This window comes from Meleagris gallopavo, chromosome 1 (genome assembly GCF_000146605.3).
Source record: "Meleagris gallopavo isolate NT-WF06-2002-E0010 breed Aviagen turkey brand Nicholas breeding stock chromosome 1, Turkey_5.1, whole genome shotgun sequence".
Taxonomy (NCBI): domain Eukaryota; kingdom Metazoa; phylum Chordata; class Aves; order Galliformes; family Phasianidae; genus Meleagris; species Meleagris gallopavo.
The window spans coordinates 52,685,262-52,704,717 of NC_015011.2; the positions used below are offsets into that span (position 1 = coordinate 52,685,262).

General features: G+C 37.8%; 1 protein-coding gene across 1 annotated transcript in view; it reads left to right on the plus strand.

Annotated features, from left to right (window-relative positions):
* Window positions 1-5,670: 5,670 nt before the first annotated feature.
* LOC104911443 (LARGE xylosyl- and glucuronyltransferase 1-like) overlaps window positions 5,671-19,456 on the plus strand; it is a 72,585-nt gene continuing 58,799 nt past the window's right edge. Inside the window, exon 1 of the mRNA XM_031554725.1 lies at window positions 5,671-5,878. Within this exon, the coding sequence (XP_031410585.1) occupies window positions 5,773-5,878 (106 nt within the window). The 5' untranslated portion in view covers window positions 5,671-5,772. The remainder of the gene's footprint in view (window positions 5,879-19,456) is intronic.

Here is a 19,456-nt window from a genome sequence, read left to right on the forward strand (position 1 = left end):
GAAAAAAAGCAAAAGCATCTTATTTACTTATTTCTCTCTGTCTGCAACCATACTACTGTCCAGATAGATTTCCATTCCTGCAGTAGCTTACAGCCCTGCTGCCTGGAAACTTCTAAAAAGCTTTCATTATCAGACCACTAACAGAATTTTCCTTGAGCCACAGCACATATTGAGTGAAGATATAAAAGAAGGTGTCAATCCTCCGGGTCCTGAGAGCAATTAGCACAGTTGCAAAGCAGAACTCATTTGTGCTGTCAACTTACTAGCTACTTTCTCTCTTATAGATAGGACTATTTTTTTGTAACTCATTGAGAAACAGTAAATTTGGTAGCATTTGGAAACTGCTGTAATTGTTCCTTTAAGGTGATTTCTGAGGAGGAGGCTGAGTCTGAATTTATTCAGAACCCTTCCCTCAAGCCATGGTACCATAGAATCATAGCATCATGGAATGGGTTGGATTGGTAGGGACCTTAAAGCCCATCCATTGCCAACCCCTGCCATGAGCAGAGCTGCCATCTCCCAGCTCAGGCTGCACAGGGCCCCATCCAAGCTGGCTTTGAATGCCTCCAGGAATGAACTGTGAAGTCTGATACATGGGGAAGATCTGCAATTCAAGCAAATTCAGACAGTATGGAAACGAAGGGAGCCTTAGTTTTGTTTCCATGGTATGTTCCATGTAAGAGAGGGAAGAGTTTGGTGAGGGAGAATATGACGTTTTCCTTCAAAATGCTATTTCTGCTTTAATAACTTTAGAAGTGGAGCATATTAGCAATGGAATGTTTATCTAAATAAAGATTTACAATTTAATTATCTTTTATTTCACTGTGCTGTCTTTATGGCATCAAACTTCTCTCTAATATGGTAAAAAATCTGTCAAATGGCCATGAGCTTCCAGAACCTGAATTGTAAAGCTGCAATCCTCTTACAAGATAAAAAGCCGACTATCATGGAGTAAACTCCTTATAACCCCACTTTAACAGTATTTTAAATTAACATTAGAAAAATACTGGCTAAGATATACAGCTTTTGTCTTTAGGTTATTTATATTTTGAATTTGGTGAAAAACTGTGAAAAATCTTTCTTAAAGGATGGATGCTACACTGACACAGAGCCAAAGGGGAAGCCTTACAGCAGAAATTGTTCATTGACTCTGTGACTGCAAGTGTGGAAAAGCACAAAGAATTAGATAACATTAATTGAAGAAACACAGCAAAGCCAAGGCACAGGATTGGTGTATAAACAGCTTTAACTGTATGTATTCATCTCAGTTGCTCTGAAAACAAACAGAAGATTACTGGGATAAGATTAACTGTAACAAATGCAAGAAACTGTATGAAGCGGTTGGAAAAGCTTTTTATAGTAGAGCAGTTAAATCTAGTTAATTGTGTTTGCTTTTTGTTTTCATAATTACTTCCATTGTTCCACCAAACTCCTGCTGGATGTCCGACATAGTCGAGCTGTCATGCCATAATTGGAAGAAGAAAAAAAAAAAAGAATTGAAACTGAATACCAATGTGATTAGTGTTGTGTTACATGCTTTAATAAATGTGCTGCTCATATTGGTTGAGAGCTGCCTCATGCTTAGCTGAGGAGATAATCCTTGATTTAAAACAAAGCAACCACTCTGACAAGGTAATGTGGTTAATGGAAGCGTTTAACCATATGCAAAGATAATGAAGGGCTTTCAGCTCACTGTTGCCGAGTAGTAAGGAGGTCATGAGTAAGCTTTTTGCAATGAGAAACCCAATTTATTTTAATTCCCACTGCGACCTCTCACACAGGCATTGTCCAGGCTCTTAGCCTTTTATATCATGGTTAATAACAATCAAGCTGGCCTGAGGTTGCTGTGTTACTGACTTTTGATCTGTACATGTGCAATAGGTTTTATGAATCTTAAATTTCAGAAGTGTAGAACATCTGGCTGACAACACGACATATATGATGGCATGCATGCTGATTGCTGTGGGTATTATTTATTTCATCAGATTTCTAAAAAATAATGACATCATACCCGTGGAGCATATTCAGTACATTAAAAATTGAAGATGAATGTATGTGACTTCTGTGTATCTGTGGTACAGGCAGAAAATCTGACTTTACCTGGAAGAGTGAAGACCATGTTTCAAACTGTTTTATCTTGAGCTACAAACATTAGATAATAAATTAAGACAATTATAGAATCATTAAAGTTGGAAAAAGCTTCTAAGATCACCTGGTTCCAACCACCAGCCCATCCCCGTGATGCTCACTGTGTCCCTCAGTGCCACATCCACATGTTTATGGAACACCTCCAGGGACAGTGAGTGACTCCACCACCTCCCTGGAGGATCCATCGTCTATTTGGTAGTTGGACTGTCTCAGCTGCAATAAACTGCTTTTAAGACCCCTCGACAAGTTAGAGTGTGGAGGACCAGTGGATGCTCTGGAGAGGTCTTAAACACAACAGTGAGCTGATGTGACAGAAAGGAGCACAGTGCTGCCCTGTTCCGTGCTCAGCCATTGCTCAGCCAGCATTCTCACTTTCCTTTCATGACAAACATCAAGCTGACACCTGATGAACTGAAAGAAAAACTCAGTTAAGAACTGCATTATCTTCTTTCGATTTATATGAAGATGGCATGTTAGGTTAAAAAAAAAAAGTAAAATGTATTAAAAAAATGATTGAGTTAAAAGCTTCCCTTTTAAGCTGAGCATTTTTTTTTTTACCATTCATGGACCTTTCATAGAATTGCTTATGTAGATTTTGCACATGATACATTGTCTAGATGCAAAAAAATATTCAGTAGGTGTGGTGATTATATTCTCTGGAAACTAATATCTAAGACTCAAGAAGCATTTCACTGCTTCTGGAAATTGGGAAGGTAGGTGGAAACTTCCTTTAAAATAGCTTGTGGATCTTTTCTCCTTTAAAGCACTACAAAATGAAGTACTTCAGCATTTACTATGGTGATCCATCACACTCTTACTTGTCATTCCAGGAATTTTCCCAAATATCTTCCTAGTGAGCTGAAAGATGTGCATGAATATACAGAATGATATTGCTGTGGGTTGCTTTTTTTCTGATAAATCACAATTTGCAGAAGACTGAATATCCCACATTCCTGCCTTTCTGTTGCAACTGAATTGAGAATTCAGTGTTGCTCCTTACACTTCCTTAACTTATTAGAGTGTTTTATGTTCGTGGGACAGAAAATATAGATTTCATCCTTCTCATTGACCTATTGACCTCAACTCTTTGAAAGGTTAGATAATAGCAGGACAAGAGGAAATGGTTTTAAGGTGAAGAAGGGAAGATTTAGGTTGGATATAAGGGAGAAATTCTTTAGCATGAGAGTGGTGAGATGCCAGAACAGGCTGCCCAGAGAGGTTATGAATGCCCCATCCCTGGAGGTGTTCAAGGCCAGGTTGGATGGGGCCCTGGGCAGCCTGGTCTAGTATTAGATACGGAGGTTGGTGGCCCTGCTTGAGGTGGGGGGGGGGGTTGGAGCTTCATGATCCTTGAGGTCCCTTCCAACCCAAACCATTCTATGATTCTATTCAGGAAGTTCATTTTCTTGGGTATTTAAAAGAATATATAAGAAAAACTGATTTATTTTTTTTAATATGCAGCCTGAGGATGAATTAGTACACTAGCACTGCTGTAACTCAGACTGTGTAGTCTGAATGCCATTATCCTGAAAATCTGTACCACCTTATTTGTAACAGCATCGTTTCAGGAACATTTAGTGTTGATTCTATGGGCTACAGGTGTCACTGGTAGGAGCAGCATGTGACTAAAGCACACTGCATTGCAAAATATCGCTACTGGAGAATAACCCTGCTTGTGAGTTAATTACTTCAAAGATTATTTTCGTATGCATTGATTGATGCTAATGGTGCATTCCATGGTGTTACAGAGATTGAAAAAAATGTAATTTCTACTTCAAGTAAATGATTCTGTGTAGTAGTTTACAACATATATACTTACAGCAAGTGTGGAACACAAAACCCAGGAGAATTATCTGTGCTTTCAAGTAGGCATGTAAAGGAATCTCTTCAGAGTAGTTGTACCAGCTGTGTGATGTAAGGAAAAGAAATGAAATGTAATCGCTATCCAAATTAAATGAAAAAAGTTAAGAATCCTCCACAGTTTATCTACTAAATGTGTGTCTCTGTCTAGCAGAGTGTCTTTAATACCATAGCTGTTCGTATTAAGTCTGTCCACATATTTTCTGCAGAATCTCTGTGGTGAAGCATTCACTCAGGTGAAAAGCTGACACAATGGAATGCTTTTTGTGCTGGCTCTGGACAAATTATATTCCATTTTATCAGTTCCAAGGTCAGGAGTGCTACCATGTCTCTTAAACTGTAATGTAGTAATGTGGGCTCTGTTGAACATTTGAGGAAGAGCTGTAAGTTTCTCTGATTACTGCAGCCTGGTATGCCCAGCAGCCAAGTTCTTTGTCTCAACTTTTCTTCTCTTGTCTATAATTCTCTGTTTTGCTGTAATTGGATTTCAGAATTGACTTTCAGGGCAATATATGCAGAGTTGTTGAGCACAGAAATAATTTAGAGGCACACAGTAATTATTGTTAATATTGTTAAAATACTGTTGAACTTTGTAGAAATGCTTTAATTACTGATTTCAGTTATAGTGCTAGTTTAAGGATGAACCAAAGGGTGCTGATAGGAAATTCCTTGTTCTGCTTCTGTCTATGCTTCTTTCCCTATCATGTTTGCACATCAATTTTTAAAATAGGGAATAGAAGCCCTTTCACACTAAGTCTGAACTAAACTTTTTCAACTTAATGTCTCCCTTTCCTTTTCCAACTCCTCAAGTTTAACACCAACCTTTCTGTACTTGCCTCCCTTTAAATATATATATATATATATATATATTTAGGTATGTAAAACATGTGCTCTGCATGTCTGCACTGGTATGGGAATATTCATTTTCCTGTGAGTAAATATCACTAGATTATTCTGCCATCTAAGCATGTGAATTGCATAACAATTATTTTAAATAAATTAAGATCCTATTTTTGTCTGTAAAAATTATGATGCTCTTCAGAATCTCCTTTTATTATAGCATACAGCGTGAAGGTCCTCATACGACCTGTTTGTGACTAAGGAATCATCCTTGCCTATTTTTCTTTCCCTTCTCTTTCATACAGTTCATCAGCATCGAGCTCTTTCAATGCATTTAGCAAACTGGTCATTTTAATAGCACCCCTTGCCCCCTAGACTTTACCTTTCATTCGTTCTTCAACCACTGTCTTGAGTTCATGACCACCTGCAGCCAGCTCATTGATTCAGTGGTGTGACTTTCGCTCTTTGGAAGCAGGTGCAGGAATGTGGGTGGATTTCTCTAATCTGTCCAGGGGCACCACCACACATAGGCATCAAAGAATCAAGAATGTCTTTAGAGTAAATGAGAAGCAAATACATGACAAATAGAGGTGAAAACTCTTTGTGAGATCAGCTCAGTGTGTGTTTAGATGTTATGATGTGTTCTGTTGATGGTCCTGTAGGGGACTTCTAAAACTTGCTTTATTACTAAGTAGTTATTGGTAACAATGAAATGAGTGCTGCTTTGCAATTGCAATAACACAGTTTTTGGCTTTCATCTTCTGACTCTTTAGGAATACTGGCATAGTCTTCATTTCTGTAGAGAGATAAGCTGTTGAAACAATTTTTCCTTTCCTTTTCAGGGAGTAATATGTGGGAGGCTGTGGACTATTTGCTTCCGACATAGGAACAGCACTGGGTTGGGAATCTGAAACTCCTGAGAGAATGCTGGGAATCTGCAGAGGGAGGCGGAAATTCCTGGCTGCCTCTCTGACCGTCCTCTTCGTGCCAGCCATAACGTGGATTTATCTGTTTGCTGGGAGTTTTGAAGGTAGGAGGGGAGTAATGGCTGGGTAAAAGCGTGTGTTGAATGATTTGTGTTGGAGCAGACAGACGTACATCAGTCATCGCTGGTTTTATTTAAATAAAGCCGGTTTGATTTGTGTAGGAAATGGCTCCCAACACACAGATTTCAACAAAGGGCTTTCCTTACTGTGTTCTCACTGCTGAGGAGCAGGTAATTGCTGTTCAGTTTTTCTCTAATCCTTGAACTTAAATGCAACTAAAACTCTGATTTCCCCTAATTTATTTGACCTCTGTATTTTCTGATTCCTAAAGGTAGATTTATCTTGTACACTGTAAGATTTCATTTCAACTAAAATGATTGTCTTATTTTCAGTTCTGCTCTTAATACTGTTTAGAAATGTTTAAAAAGGTACCCATATGTATTCTGGACACTTCTTATACAACTCTTGTTTTTATGGATGTGTGTGTGAGTCTTCATATGTATGGATGGTATGGGTCATGGAGGTTAATTTTGTGGTATGAAGCAGGAGGTGTATCTATCTGCAGTAAAGACCAGGAAAACATGTACCTAGCATGGTTCTGTATGTTTTGGACTCTCTGCTAGGTCTGGGTCACTCATCTGCAGGCTGTCTCTTGTCCAGTGGCCTCATGGCCTCAGTGTGCCTCTGCTCACTGAAACGAGAAACAGGTGGTTTTTAGTTTATGGAATAGGATGTGGTGTGGTGGAACTCTGGTCTGTGAAGTAAACATTGCAGTAAAGAAATCATGAGACAAGGACTTACACTCAGCGCATCCGATAGCACACATTGAGGGTTAACAGAACTTTCAGAGTGCTAGGTTTGCACAGCACAATTTGCCATTTTCTAACAATTCTCCACCCTTACAGTGGCAATGCTGCATTGCCCTCTGTGTCTGTAACCATGACCTATGTAGTGATCCGCGATTGTTATTGTTTGGGTAATGAGTGTGTGGGCTTGGAGGTCAAAATGGAAATAGGTGTAGCCCTGCCATGCAAATTTCAGTGAGTGTGGCATGCAGGCTCTTCTTCATTGCTGGTGAAGATGCATTGCTAATGGTGGTTGCTGTGTTGAAAAATAGTGTTTTGTAGCTGAGAATTTGCTCTCTCAAACAGTGTTGTTATGATCATTGTATCAGTTGTAGTTTCCATGGAAACAAATAGGATGCATTACTTTCAGAGCAACCTACGTATAACTGTATCACATTTCCTAAACAGAGCTTAAATATGCACAGCCTGAACAACATCTGGCTGAGCAACGAGCAGAGTGCCTGGGAAGTGTTCGGTCTGGGACTTGCTGTGCAACTAGTCTGCTTTCAATGTACAGAGCAGCCGGTATGTCACTGTGAATACCCCCGAGATGTTCTGTTTTCATTTGGGATGTTCTTCTGCAAGAGAAGACAAGAAAATAGTTGTATTACTTCTGAGTCTTCTTCCTGCATAGGAGCTATGTCCAGGTACTAGATTCTGCCCATTTGCTACTAGTGCTATGCCCTGCTTTAAAAGCTGAATTCTATGAAATGTTTTACGGGTTTCTAGTTTGGTTATATAAATACATACATGGCTGAAACCTGCAAGCACATGAGGCTATTTTCTTGCCATTCGCCTTGTGTGAAGACTATTAGTTCTGGCCACTGCCTCTGTGCTTATTTTGCCAGAAGGATGAACACAAAAAATCAATGAATACCTGAGGCATATTTCTTTATAAAATCAGTTTGAATCCAGGTCCCTGTGGGTGGCCATTGGATGTTACACCTGGGACAGCTCTCCTTCTTCTGCATTTTTCAAGCAGAGATCTTCAAATTTGTGTATGTACATCGACTTGCAGCCATCTAACAGGTAGTTTTTATAATCAGACCTGAAACAAGCAGTACTTTGCCTTTTCAGCTGTGTATCTGATGAACTTTTTTCTGTTCTTAAAGGAGTTCAGTGCAGTTAGGTGAGGTTAGAAAATGTTGTGTCCCTTATTACTTGTTACTAAGCAGCTTTTTGTTGCTTTTATTTTATTTTTTAAAGATAGAGCATTTCATTTCTCTCAGTAGCCGTGTTATTTTGGCAAGCTTAAAAAACATTTCTTAGTTATCTTAACATGAGGAAAGGTGTTTCATCCTTTTAAAAATTGTTCAAACACAAAAACTGTTCAGCTTACAGTCTGATAAATTTTAAAATTCATTGTTCTAAATGTCAAGCAAGCTTCTTTTATGTAATCCTGGCTGAGCAATTTGTGCTTGGTTTCAAAACAAAATTGGATTCCAAGTTAAATTACAAGTAAGGGCATCTAAAGATTTTCAGTGTATATTGCATACCTCTCTGAATTAGTTGTATGTCAGGTACAAATATTTGCTTATGCAAATTTATTTGGTTACTTAAAATTCTGCCTTAATGGGCAGTAACTCTGTGAGCTCATTCTAGAATGAAACACTTATGGGATTCATATAAAACTGAAAATATATGGGGTGCTGGCTGCATACTTGAACGGTAATGATCTAGCAGTCAGAACAGTACTGATTTTGTTTGATTTTTAAAAGCTGAGCAAATGCAGCCCTCACCTTTTTGTTTTTAGAAGAATATTATGCTGCCTTATTGTAATGACTATTTTAATTGTGTCCACAGTTGTAAATGGAGTACTGCTTTAAATTCCTGCGTGTAGAATCCTTCGTTTTTACAGAGGGTTCAATACAGATCTTGAAATTTGCTTCTACATGCTATTTGAGGTGACTTAAAGCTCTCAGTGTGAATTAATCTTAAATGAAACCAGGGAGCAAAGCCCATTACTGATTAAGAAGCCTTGCACTGGAAAAGGGCTGCAAGCAATGCAAAGTTATTAACTCTTTCCGTTATCTCTGTGTGGCTGTTTATTTTATTTTATTCTATTTTAATATTTGGCTGAGGGGTGATCAAATTTTAATTTACTGGTTGAACACTGGGGTAAGTTAAAATATTTATTTAACCAAATAATAGGTAGCATTTTCCTAAGCTTGTACATATGATGGCCGGACAGTTGAAGCTGTTCTTCAGTTCATCTGACTTCTTGTTTTTTTGCACCACTTTGGTCTGCATGATTAGTTTATGTATTAATGTCTTTACGTGTTAATACATACTTGAGTAAAAAATGCCCCAACAGCATGGTACTTTGATTTGAAACTAGCAGGAGCAGAGAGTCCTCTGCAGCTTCTGGCACTAGGTGTCTCTGATTAAATACAGGTGCTTCTAGGAGTTTTCAGTTCCTCTGGTTTCAGATTCAAGTAAATGGTTCTTGTTATGCTTTTCTCCACTGGATTGAAGGAACAGCCTCACTGAATTCTTAAGGTTGGAAGGGACTCCAGGAGCTCTCTGGTTGAACTTGTTTCAACAGGATCAGGCCAGATCACTTCATCCAGTCATATCTTGAAGACCTCCAAGGATGGAAACACAACATGGCTGCTCTGAGCAACTTGTGCCACTGCAGACTGTCTGCTGGACTGCCATCAAGTGGGAGAGTTTCTTGCTGCATCTATTTTGAACTTCCTTTGTTTATGGCTGGTGGTTGATGTCACTCATCCTACACAGTGCATTTCTGTGAAGAGCCTGGTTCCACCTTCTTGCATCTGCTGTAGGTACTGGGGCCATGCAGTAAGTCCTCTGGATCACCTCCAGACTGAACAAGATTGGCTCTCTTGGCGCAAGCAATTCAGCAACCGAACAGCTTTGTAGGCCTACTTCATTAATGTCTTTCTTAAATGGAGGGCCCCAAGCTGGACACAATATGCCGGATATGGCCCAGTGAGTATCAAGTCAAGGGAAATAGTCATTTCCCTCAGCCTCTTTGCTATGTTCCTGTTGATTCTTCCCAGCTTGCATTGCTGTCCAGGCATACTCCTGGGTTGTACATAACGTAGTATCCAGCAAGACCCCAAGTCCTCCCAGAAGGACTGTTCCCCAACTTGGATAGAGGAATTCTGTGGGAGACATTAAAAAAAAAATTGCATCTACTGGTCTCTCATATTCACAGCTATAATCACTACATCACAGAAAGCAGTCAGATTGGACATATGTGATTTACCCTTGGTAAATCCATACTAATTTCACTGTCAAGGCTCAGTGTGTTTCCTTTTACAGGTACTTACATAGAGCAGTTGAATCACTTCTCAGTTGTTTTTTTCCCACTAAGCTAAACTAGTTGAGCTAGCTGAGTTGTCATGGCAAAGAATTTTGTAGTCATCTTCTTTCTGCAGTTGTTTGTTTGTTTATTTGTTTCAGAGCATCAGAATCAAATGTCTCTTCAGTACTTATATCTGCAATGCTGCATCCTAAAGTTATTTTTTCTTGATGCAATTAACAATTACATTACTGCTTCGTTTTCATATATGTAAGGACTTCAGTTATTAGTTTGCCATAGCATAGCGATGAGTCCACATTTAAAAACCTTTTATAAGTGCTTTATTAGTAGATCTATAAAGTAAAATATACCCTAATGTTATCAGTTCTGTTGGTGTGCTTTTTAAATAGCCTGCAAGTCTGTAGAAGGAAATTTTGTTTTCATTTTGTTTTCATTTTGTTTTTTGTTTCTGTTACCAGAAATGATTATGTCTGCTGTGAAAGTAATTCTTATTTTATTATGTTTGCCCACAACATCAGAGGCAGATGTTGGTGGTATGTAGTAGAGGTTGAATCTTCCCACCAATATCTCATCACTTTTTGTTGTCATGTGACACATGGCAGCAGAGGGGCAGTCTGACAAAACGGTGTCTGACATTGAAATGCGTATGAAACGCAGGTGTGTCATTAAATTCCTCCATGTGGAAGAAATGGAACCCACTGACATTCACTGATGCTTGCTGAATTTTTATGGAAGACCATGTAGTGGATGTGAGCACACTAAGGCGATGGGTAGTGTGCTTCTGCCATGGTTACAGCAATTTGAAAGACAATCCAAGTTCTGTACAGCCTCGTGGATTTTTATGAGTGCAGCATGCAGGCTTGTTTATCAAAGGTAAAAATGCATAGCCAGTGGTGGCGACTATGTTGAAAAATGCTTTTTTGTAGTTGTCTGTTGTAGTTTCCATGGAAATAAACAGGAGGCATTACTTTCAGAACTGCCTATGTGCAAAGCAGCCTGCTGCATCACAGCTGTCACTCAGACGCTGCCTTGAAATATTTATTGGAGGTTTCATTATCCAAGCTGTGACAGCAATAGCTACTAAAAGCCTCATTAATCAAGTATAAATGTCTATTAAGGTTGTGAACTAGAATATTAAAGAGGATTTTGAATATTATAAAGCCTTAGAATGTACCTGGTTACTGTTGTTGTTTTTAACGATGCACAAGGGCAGCATAATTTCAGTTATCAGTTACTTTGAATGAAAAAGTTAATTGTTCCAATATTCTTAAATTACATTCAAAAGGCAAGGAAATAGAGTGGGTAGGGTAGAGTGCATTTAGAACAGAGAAGAGGAAACTGAAATAATATGTAATGAATTTTCATTAGGAAGAAAACAGTAATTTCACTAACCAACAGTCGCTTCAGAAATGGCATCATTTTCCCATATATGTAGCAGTTTACTATCCTCTTTATTGTGGAGGTCATGTAAAATGGATACTTGGAACTGTAAGTTGACATCACTGATTCCTCAGAGGAGTGTCCACTGTGGCTTTGCGCCCTCAGCACATTTACCATCACATCCATCTGACAGGATGAAAATACACTGGAGTTACCAGTCTCTGTGGCGGATCCGCTTGAATTTGGAAGCCCTGAAATCTCTGTTTAGGGCTTCTGTTTAGAAAATGTATCACAGGAAAGGAAGAATCAATAATGTAACTTTTAGATGAAAACTGAAGAAGAGGTTGTTTGAGATCGTGTAGGGTGTCTTTGAGAGAGATGAAGTTGAGTGTGTTTTTTGTTAGCTTCTGGACTAGCTTTTAAGATCAAGAGGTCTTCCTTCTTTCCTGCTTTCCTGTATTGTCCTCTTTTCACTCCAGTTTTGGGCAGCTGTTATTCTCTGACAGAGAGTGTACTTCAGTCCAAGCAGTCTGTATGGATGATTGAAACCAGAGTTGGGCAAACACCTCATAAAATACAATAAAGTGAAATGAAGGAAGGCTGCAAATACTCATCTTAGTATTTAAATGGGTTGACTTTGATGCTGTTCATACTCTTTTTGTGTATACTTTCCATAAATATTCTAGTGAATATGTTAATTGGGAAGACTGTCTAACAGGAACAATGAATATCCAGTTTTAATATTCATGGGAGGCAGATTTTGAAGTCATATTTGTGAATACTTGAATCAGACAACTGATTCTGGGAGTTCAGCTTTCTACAGTTAAGCGCCAAAAGTTTATCACATGATCTGTGTGCGCGATGAAAACTGCTTGAATTTTTAATGCTTGCAATAAATTGCTCATAGCAAGAGGCAAATAAGTAATTAATTGCTAAAATGTTTATCAGATACTTGCAAACTATGAACAAATATTAGAAAATAATCCTTTCGCAGACAATGTAATCAGAAAGAGGCAAAATCTGAAATTGCATTTTTTCATTACGATTTGCACAGTTTGCTTGAATTTTATCCCTTGTGTATCTCAACAGGATTTAACAAGAAAATTTAATCCAATGTCCATTTAAAGTACAAGTTTCAACCTCTGTATTGATCCCGTCTTTTTAATAAATTTCTGAGAAAGGAGGTCCTGAAAGAATGCCTCTGCTTATAATAAGGATATTGCTGTGGTAAGAGCCAGAACAGGACAGCAGGAGATGTATTTTAGTTAAGATTGGCTTACTGTCTACCCCTTCTTGAATGCTGCTTCTGTGCGTATTTCCATCCTGGAGTGGTTTACTCCTGTTATTTTTTTAGGAGATATGCTGACAGTTGTCACTTCAGCACCTCTTTATCTCAGTTGCAATCGAGGTATCTTCTTCAGTATGTCAGTGGTTTTTACTAGCAGATCCCTACAGTGTAAAATCAGTCACCATAGTAAAGACCTCATGCTTGCACTGAGTTGTGTTGCGTTATCCTGGAAAACTTCTCTTTCAATGAAACTCTTGTGATTTGGATGCATGGAGTACTAACAACAATTGGTTGAAGTGTGCTTCTGACCAGAAGGTCTCTGCTGTGAAATCAGTGAATCTGGTTCTTTGCTCATCATTTTTAGCATACAAATTCAGTATCACCAGAAATAGGTTCTGCTTTACAGATACAAGATCTCTTGCCTGCACATCTTGCAAGAAAATAAAATGAAGAAGCAAATACGAAAAAATAGTGAGCTTTTCTCCCTGTTGTATAAAGAAACAATCTGCTTTTGAGCAATGACTGGAAAGATGAAGCTGTTTCTATGGCAAAGCAAGAATGGCCTTACACAGAGAAAGTGAGCCAAAATGTAGCATGGACATGAGAAACCTTTGGGAGTCAGAAGGAGTTGTGATGCCTATCTGGTTTTCTTCTCTATCCCTCTTTCAAGTAAACTAAATGCTTGTGTTCCTGCAATACACTTTAACAAATAAGTTCCACTGAAGGCTCAACACCCAAATATTGCTGTCAGTGCTGTTTCCTCCTTTGCTTGCTAGAAATTCCCATTTTTAAACCAATACATTTTAGTCTCAGGAAATGCCATGTAACTTGCATTGATCACTTGTTTTGTCATGATGTTGTATCAAATAAAGCAAGCCCAAGTTGTTCATTTGAATAACATTACATAGACATTTGTTCTCTTTTGATACCTCTTCTCTCTCTTCTTTTTTTATTTTTTAAGGATATGCTTATTTTTTCATAAGAGTAAACTAAGCTGTAGGGTTACTTTCCTCTCCATGCACCACTTGGTTGGATGGATTTTTTTAATTTTTTTTAATTTTTTATTTTTTTGGTCTTCTGTTTCTAAACATATCTACCAGTTTTGTCTTGGCTTGCTTTATCTTGTTGGCTCTTAGTCTGTCATTTTTGTCAGAAACATAAAGATCAGAGTGGAAAGAAATTATTTGAGAGGGAACAAACTGCCAGCTTCTTAGGAACAGCAGTGTATTCTGAATATAATCTGTGGAGTTCTTCAAGATCTTTGTTTCATCTCTTTCTTCCCCGTTCTCTGAGCAAACTTTTGGGGAAAATGTGAGCTATAGAAGTTACACTATGGAAAGATAAGCTAATTCTTTCCAAGATGAATGAACATTCTCTAGATTTTGTCAGGGCTGCACGGAAAACTAGTAATAAGAGAGCTATTTCCTGATTGTTCCTGTTCTGTTTCAGAGATGGACACTTCCTGACACTGTAGTAAAAAATGCTTTTCTGCAGAAAAAAATTGTAAAGTAAGATGAACTCAACCATCATGTTTTATAGAACCCCCAGCCCCCTAACAAGTAGAGCTTGGCTTTTTGAAACGAAATATGTAGTTCTGTAAGTACACCAGACCTCCTTTGAGTGCTGGAACTAATGTAGCCTGTGATCAATGTCATGCAGCTGATTGATGTTGAAGCTGCTTTTCCCACAATTAGGGTATTTATAAAATCTAGCTCCCATATGGGTCTCCCGGTGTCTAAATAAATCTTGAGCTCATGCTGCAGTGTATTTCTCAATGGTAAAATGTATAGCCTCTCTCATCTATCTTACACATTCCTGACAATTGTAGAAGCTTCATTACCTCCAACTTCTTTCCCTATAACAAAGTCATTTGAAATTTGCCATTGTGTTTTGGGGTTGAACAGGCAAGCAGGTGAACAAATGTGTGCAGCCAAATACATGAAATAGAAGTACTTTAAAAGATTGAAATAAAAAATTAGCATTTTGATTCTGGTGAATTGAGGTAAGAATCTTATTGGACAGCATATTGTATTTGTAGTGTCTTTCAGTAATTTTGAAACTTCTAATTTCAATATTTATTTAACTGTGCATAATGCAAGAAGGAGAACAAGTCAAAATGAATGATTTTTTACCAAGTTAAAAATGAATTCCAAGAAATACTTCACGCATTGTGCCCGATCTTCCAGTTTTCTGCTGATAATACTGTGGGGTGTTTTAGGAAAAGCAGCAGAGAATGAAAGATAACGTCCTGATATCGGATGGATGCATTGTAGTTATTGGTTAGCTTAAAAAAACCAGCATCTTCCATACATCACTTTATTCCCTCTTTACCCTTTTCAAACTTTTTTCTGTCATTGAATCGTTCCGTTGAGCAGTTGTTTCTATCCCTTGAAGTATTACCTCTCATGTTGCTTTGCCTTCTGCAGTGCTTTTTCTTGAGACTTGAATCTTAGGGTTTCTAAAATACTTTGGTCTCCTCGGAGAATTGAGTGGAATGCACAACTAACATAACAAAAAATAAAATAACATGGGCTGACAGCAATCAACGTGGTTCACTCAACCTTTAGACACCAACAATAGGAGGAAGAGTTGGTGACCTGGAGAATGATACATTTTTAGCCTGAGGTTTGCTTTGTATTTAACAACAATCAAGCCATTTGAACTATCCTGCTATAGCCATTTTTTCCAACCTTTAGCATGCCTATCCTTTTGCATAGTTCTGTGAAATAGGACTCAAAGTGCAGGATGTAACCATCAAAATTTTAAACATTTCACCCACCCACCCCTTTATAATTCTGCTCAGTTTTTAAATTGTTAAATGTCAGAGTTTGCAGAAATCCGTAACTGGGGCAGGAGGGAGTAACTACAGTTGAAATTACAAGAATACTGGATTCACCACATTTTCCTAAGTTAAATGCGTAGTTTGTAACAGAACTTGATTCTATTCTGGTAAATTTAAGGGTGTTTGAGTTGTTGTTTTTTTTTAACAACTTATATAAGCCTAGTTAAAATATTTCGCTGTCTTCGTAGTGTTTCATAATGAGGTGGTCTGCCACTGAGCTTGTAATAATTCCTGTAGATGCTCAGTGAAATTACCTTGTAACTTTACACCAAAGTACACTTTCTGACACCTGGAGTAGCTTACAAGATTGGATTTAAGGCATGAAGTCTTGAATTGGGAAACCCAAAATACAAAATAAACTGAAGGTGTGACTGTGGTGCTTGTGGTGGCTGTTAGACGAGAGACTGGCCAGTCTGAGAAGGAGAAGCAGCCCGTTCATCTTATGCACTGATTTCTAGTTATGGACTGTTGTCCTTATGTAATAGGTTGAAACCAGTGCATCTACAGCTGCTGGTGCTACCAGAGCATCATTATTTTGCTCTCCATACTGGAGACTGAGCTTGTGGTGGTGTAGTGTTATTTCAAAGGATGTTGGATGGTATTCTTGTAAATATGGAGAGGATTGTATTTGGAGCTGTAATAAAGCCATAGCCAAGAAGATAGAACTACTCTTACATCCTGGAACGAAGTGGAAGAAATTGCTGGTGTAAAAGACATGGAGGAGCTATCTGTTTATGATGTGATTAAGTAGAGTAAATATAGTAATTCAGAGGAAGTTGTGTTCCTTTCTTCTCACCATTTTCTTCCTCTTCCATTTTTCATGGTTTGTTTTTTTTTGAATAGTGCAGTTGGAAAGGACCTAAAAAGATCATTAGGTCCAGTTGCCTGAGTTTTATCACTGATTTTTCCTTCCTTACTTGAGTACATCCCTCCTAGAGTAGTTGCAGCAGTCTTTTGTTTTATTTGTTTTTCAAAATGGAATTGGCAGGCAAATTTTTAGGTTCTCCTCAAAAAATTGGACAGAATAGTTACTGATATTTTCTTAGCTTTTGAAGACTTGTGGATTTTTAGCATCAGAGAGACTATTAACAATTGCTGTCTCTAATATCTTGCAATATATTGTATAATTGCAATATACAATATTACATTGTAGAGTTGATAGAATAAAGCTAGCCAGTAATCCCCGCCTCTGACCCATGCCTTCCAAATTTAACAGAACTTCACCTCCATCTCTGAACTTAATGTTAAAGCTGGTGGAGGATTCTAGCATCTCTCTGACATATTATTCCACCTTGTTCAAGGATACGTGCTTTAATCCATGTCCAGATTTTTCTAGCTCACTGGAGGAAGTAAAAAATGAGAAATAGATGAGGAAAAGAAATTTTTAAAGGATCATTTTAACAATTCCATGTATAATAAGTGGTCATGACTATGAGATAATTCAGTACATAAATTGAACTCTTAAGAAATATCACCTTGAGAGCAAGAGATGAGAACACTATGGTTAGTAAAACATATAGCTATTTATAAAAAGAAATAAATTTATAGGATAATTACTAACCTTACCATAGCTAATAGAAACTAGTTACCGGAGTGATCCATTGCCATCCCTGTTCAGGAAAACTATTTCCCCAGTGTATTCTTTGTTCTGGGTTCAGATTGCAGTACCTTTTCAGATGTGGAAAAAAAAATCCTTGAGAGAAGGTCAAATCCGTTTCAGCTGCAAATTAAAAAGTATGTATTAACTTTAAGAAACAAGATTTATTTGAGCATTAACTTGGCAAACAAATTATTCATGAGATCAAGGCTCATAAAGTCATGTTTTAGCAAACTTGTAGATTCTCCAAATAAAACATAACACCAGTGTACAGTGTTTACAAATTACTTTGTAGCATTAAGGACTGGAAGACTTTTCATTTTTCAGAGCGTTCAGTCATTCAGTATTCTAAAATCATACTGAACTAATACCACAGCTTTAATACTTCATAATCAGTAAATTTCCTGCCATTCACTGGATTTAATTTAACCTAACTCAGTGATTTTGCTTGTTAACTTTAGCGGGAATAATATTTTCAGATGACCGAGTGCTATAAAAGTCTGCTTTTTATTCCCTACTAATCAGACTATTATAATGCGTATCTCCAGTGATCTACACTGACTTTAACAGAGGTTTCTTTTGGTCTGAAAATGTAATACACACGGAATGTTTTCTAGGGGTATTAACTGTAATGGATTTAGCTATTTCACCTCTTGCTTCAGTGCATTACAAACCCAAGGGTTTAAGGGGAAAATCTCTGCAGAGAGGTTGCGTTTTGCAGGATATTCTTATAAGGAACCAGTATAAAAATCTGTCTGCACAACTACACGTAATTATTGGTTTCCAAGGAACTCCAACGAGCTCTCTTTAGAGCTTTGCCAATATACACAGAGAAAAGTAAATCTGAAAACAGCAATTATCTAACACGTTTGAGTTGGGTGAAGGTATTAGTTGCCTGTTCACATGCACTTGAATGGATCTGTGATGAATTAAGACATCTTCCTGTAGAAATTCAAATGCCTTTAACCAAACAGTTGAAATCTACTACTTATCTCCTTTAAGTCATGTGACTTTGTTTGCCCAAGATTTCTGCTTTGCTTCGCAGTAACCTGACTTCAGAGCTGCTGGTAGCGACTCTCAGCTTCATTCTGTGTTTCTTGCTTTAGCAGGTTAAATATTCAGGAGGAAAACATACCTAAATTATTTATCTTTTCTTCCTTTCCCCAGTTTTAAACATTCTCATATGCCCTCTTTCTCTTCAGCTACCATACTTGCACCTCAGTGATTTGATATTAATAGCAACGATTAAGCAGTTTCAGCTCATCAGAGAAGAGATATTAATCATCATCAGACCCAATGAGAAGTTTAATTTTCTGGTTCTCTTTTTTCACTAAGCTCTGGTGGCTGTCACTCGCACCGATGTCTGTGGGACATTTAATAATCTTCTGAAGATGCATTTCAGTGGCTTCTCTCCTTTTATTTCCTCTGTCAATCTCAGCAAGTTTCATCATTTCAGGCTTTAATTGAAGACCACTGCCAGGAGATGGAAGGAAGATTCTTTCTTGAACAAAGCTGGTTCAGAAACTCATGGCTTTTATTGTGTTCAGGAGGCAGATGAATTAAATGCAAATGTTGAAAACTAAGGGAATTGTTCTTTTGCTACATATTTCACTACTTCTTCCCTTATAAAATGCTATTTTCTCTCTGTCCTTAGCTCCTTGTTTTCCACCTTTTTCATTTTCATTTTGCCTCAGAAGTGTTGTTAGATTTGTGGTGCAGTAAGGATGTTCAAAATGAGTCAAGTGGAGAGAAAGAATCGACGTAAAAAAACTTCATAACTTACACCAGGACTGATATGTGTCATTGGCAGGATAGCATTATCACAGTGTTAAAATGTTTTTTTTCAGCTCAGTTGAAACAACATCCAAAATGACATGTGTACCAATGAAAGCAGTTATGTGGGATATTATGCTAGTTGATATAGAAATAGCTATTTAAAATGGCATGTCGTCTTAGGCTGGTACAAGTTTACCTTATAGAGAAGCCCTAAAACTAGCAAAATAATTTTCTGAAATGATGCTCCTACTGTCTGTCACCTGCTAGCTACAGTAAAATACTAAAGTCCTGTCTGTATTGGTGCTAATTTGCATGTGCTGCCTATTTGAAGTGTTGTTTTATCAGCTTCTAACTAGAAGCTCTCCATTGGGAGCAGCACATTACAGTTCTGTAAGTCAGAGAAGAACAGATTGGACAAAGACAAAACAATGCGAGGATCTCAACAGCAAAATGATTAGTTGTCTGTATGTGCCAGATGGACCTTGCTTTCTAGATCATGGATTCATGGGTTGAACAATAGTGAAGCTGGTAAATTTCTACAGCCTAAGGTGTAAAAGCACTTACTTAAAATTTTAGGCAGCTCGTAGTTGAACGTTACCATGCTT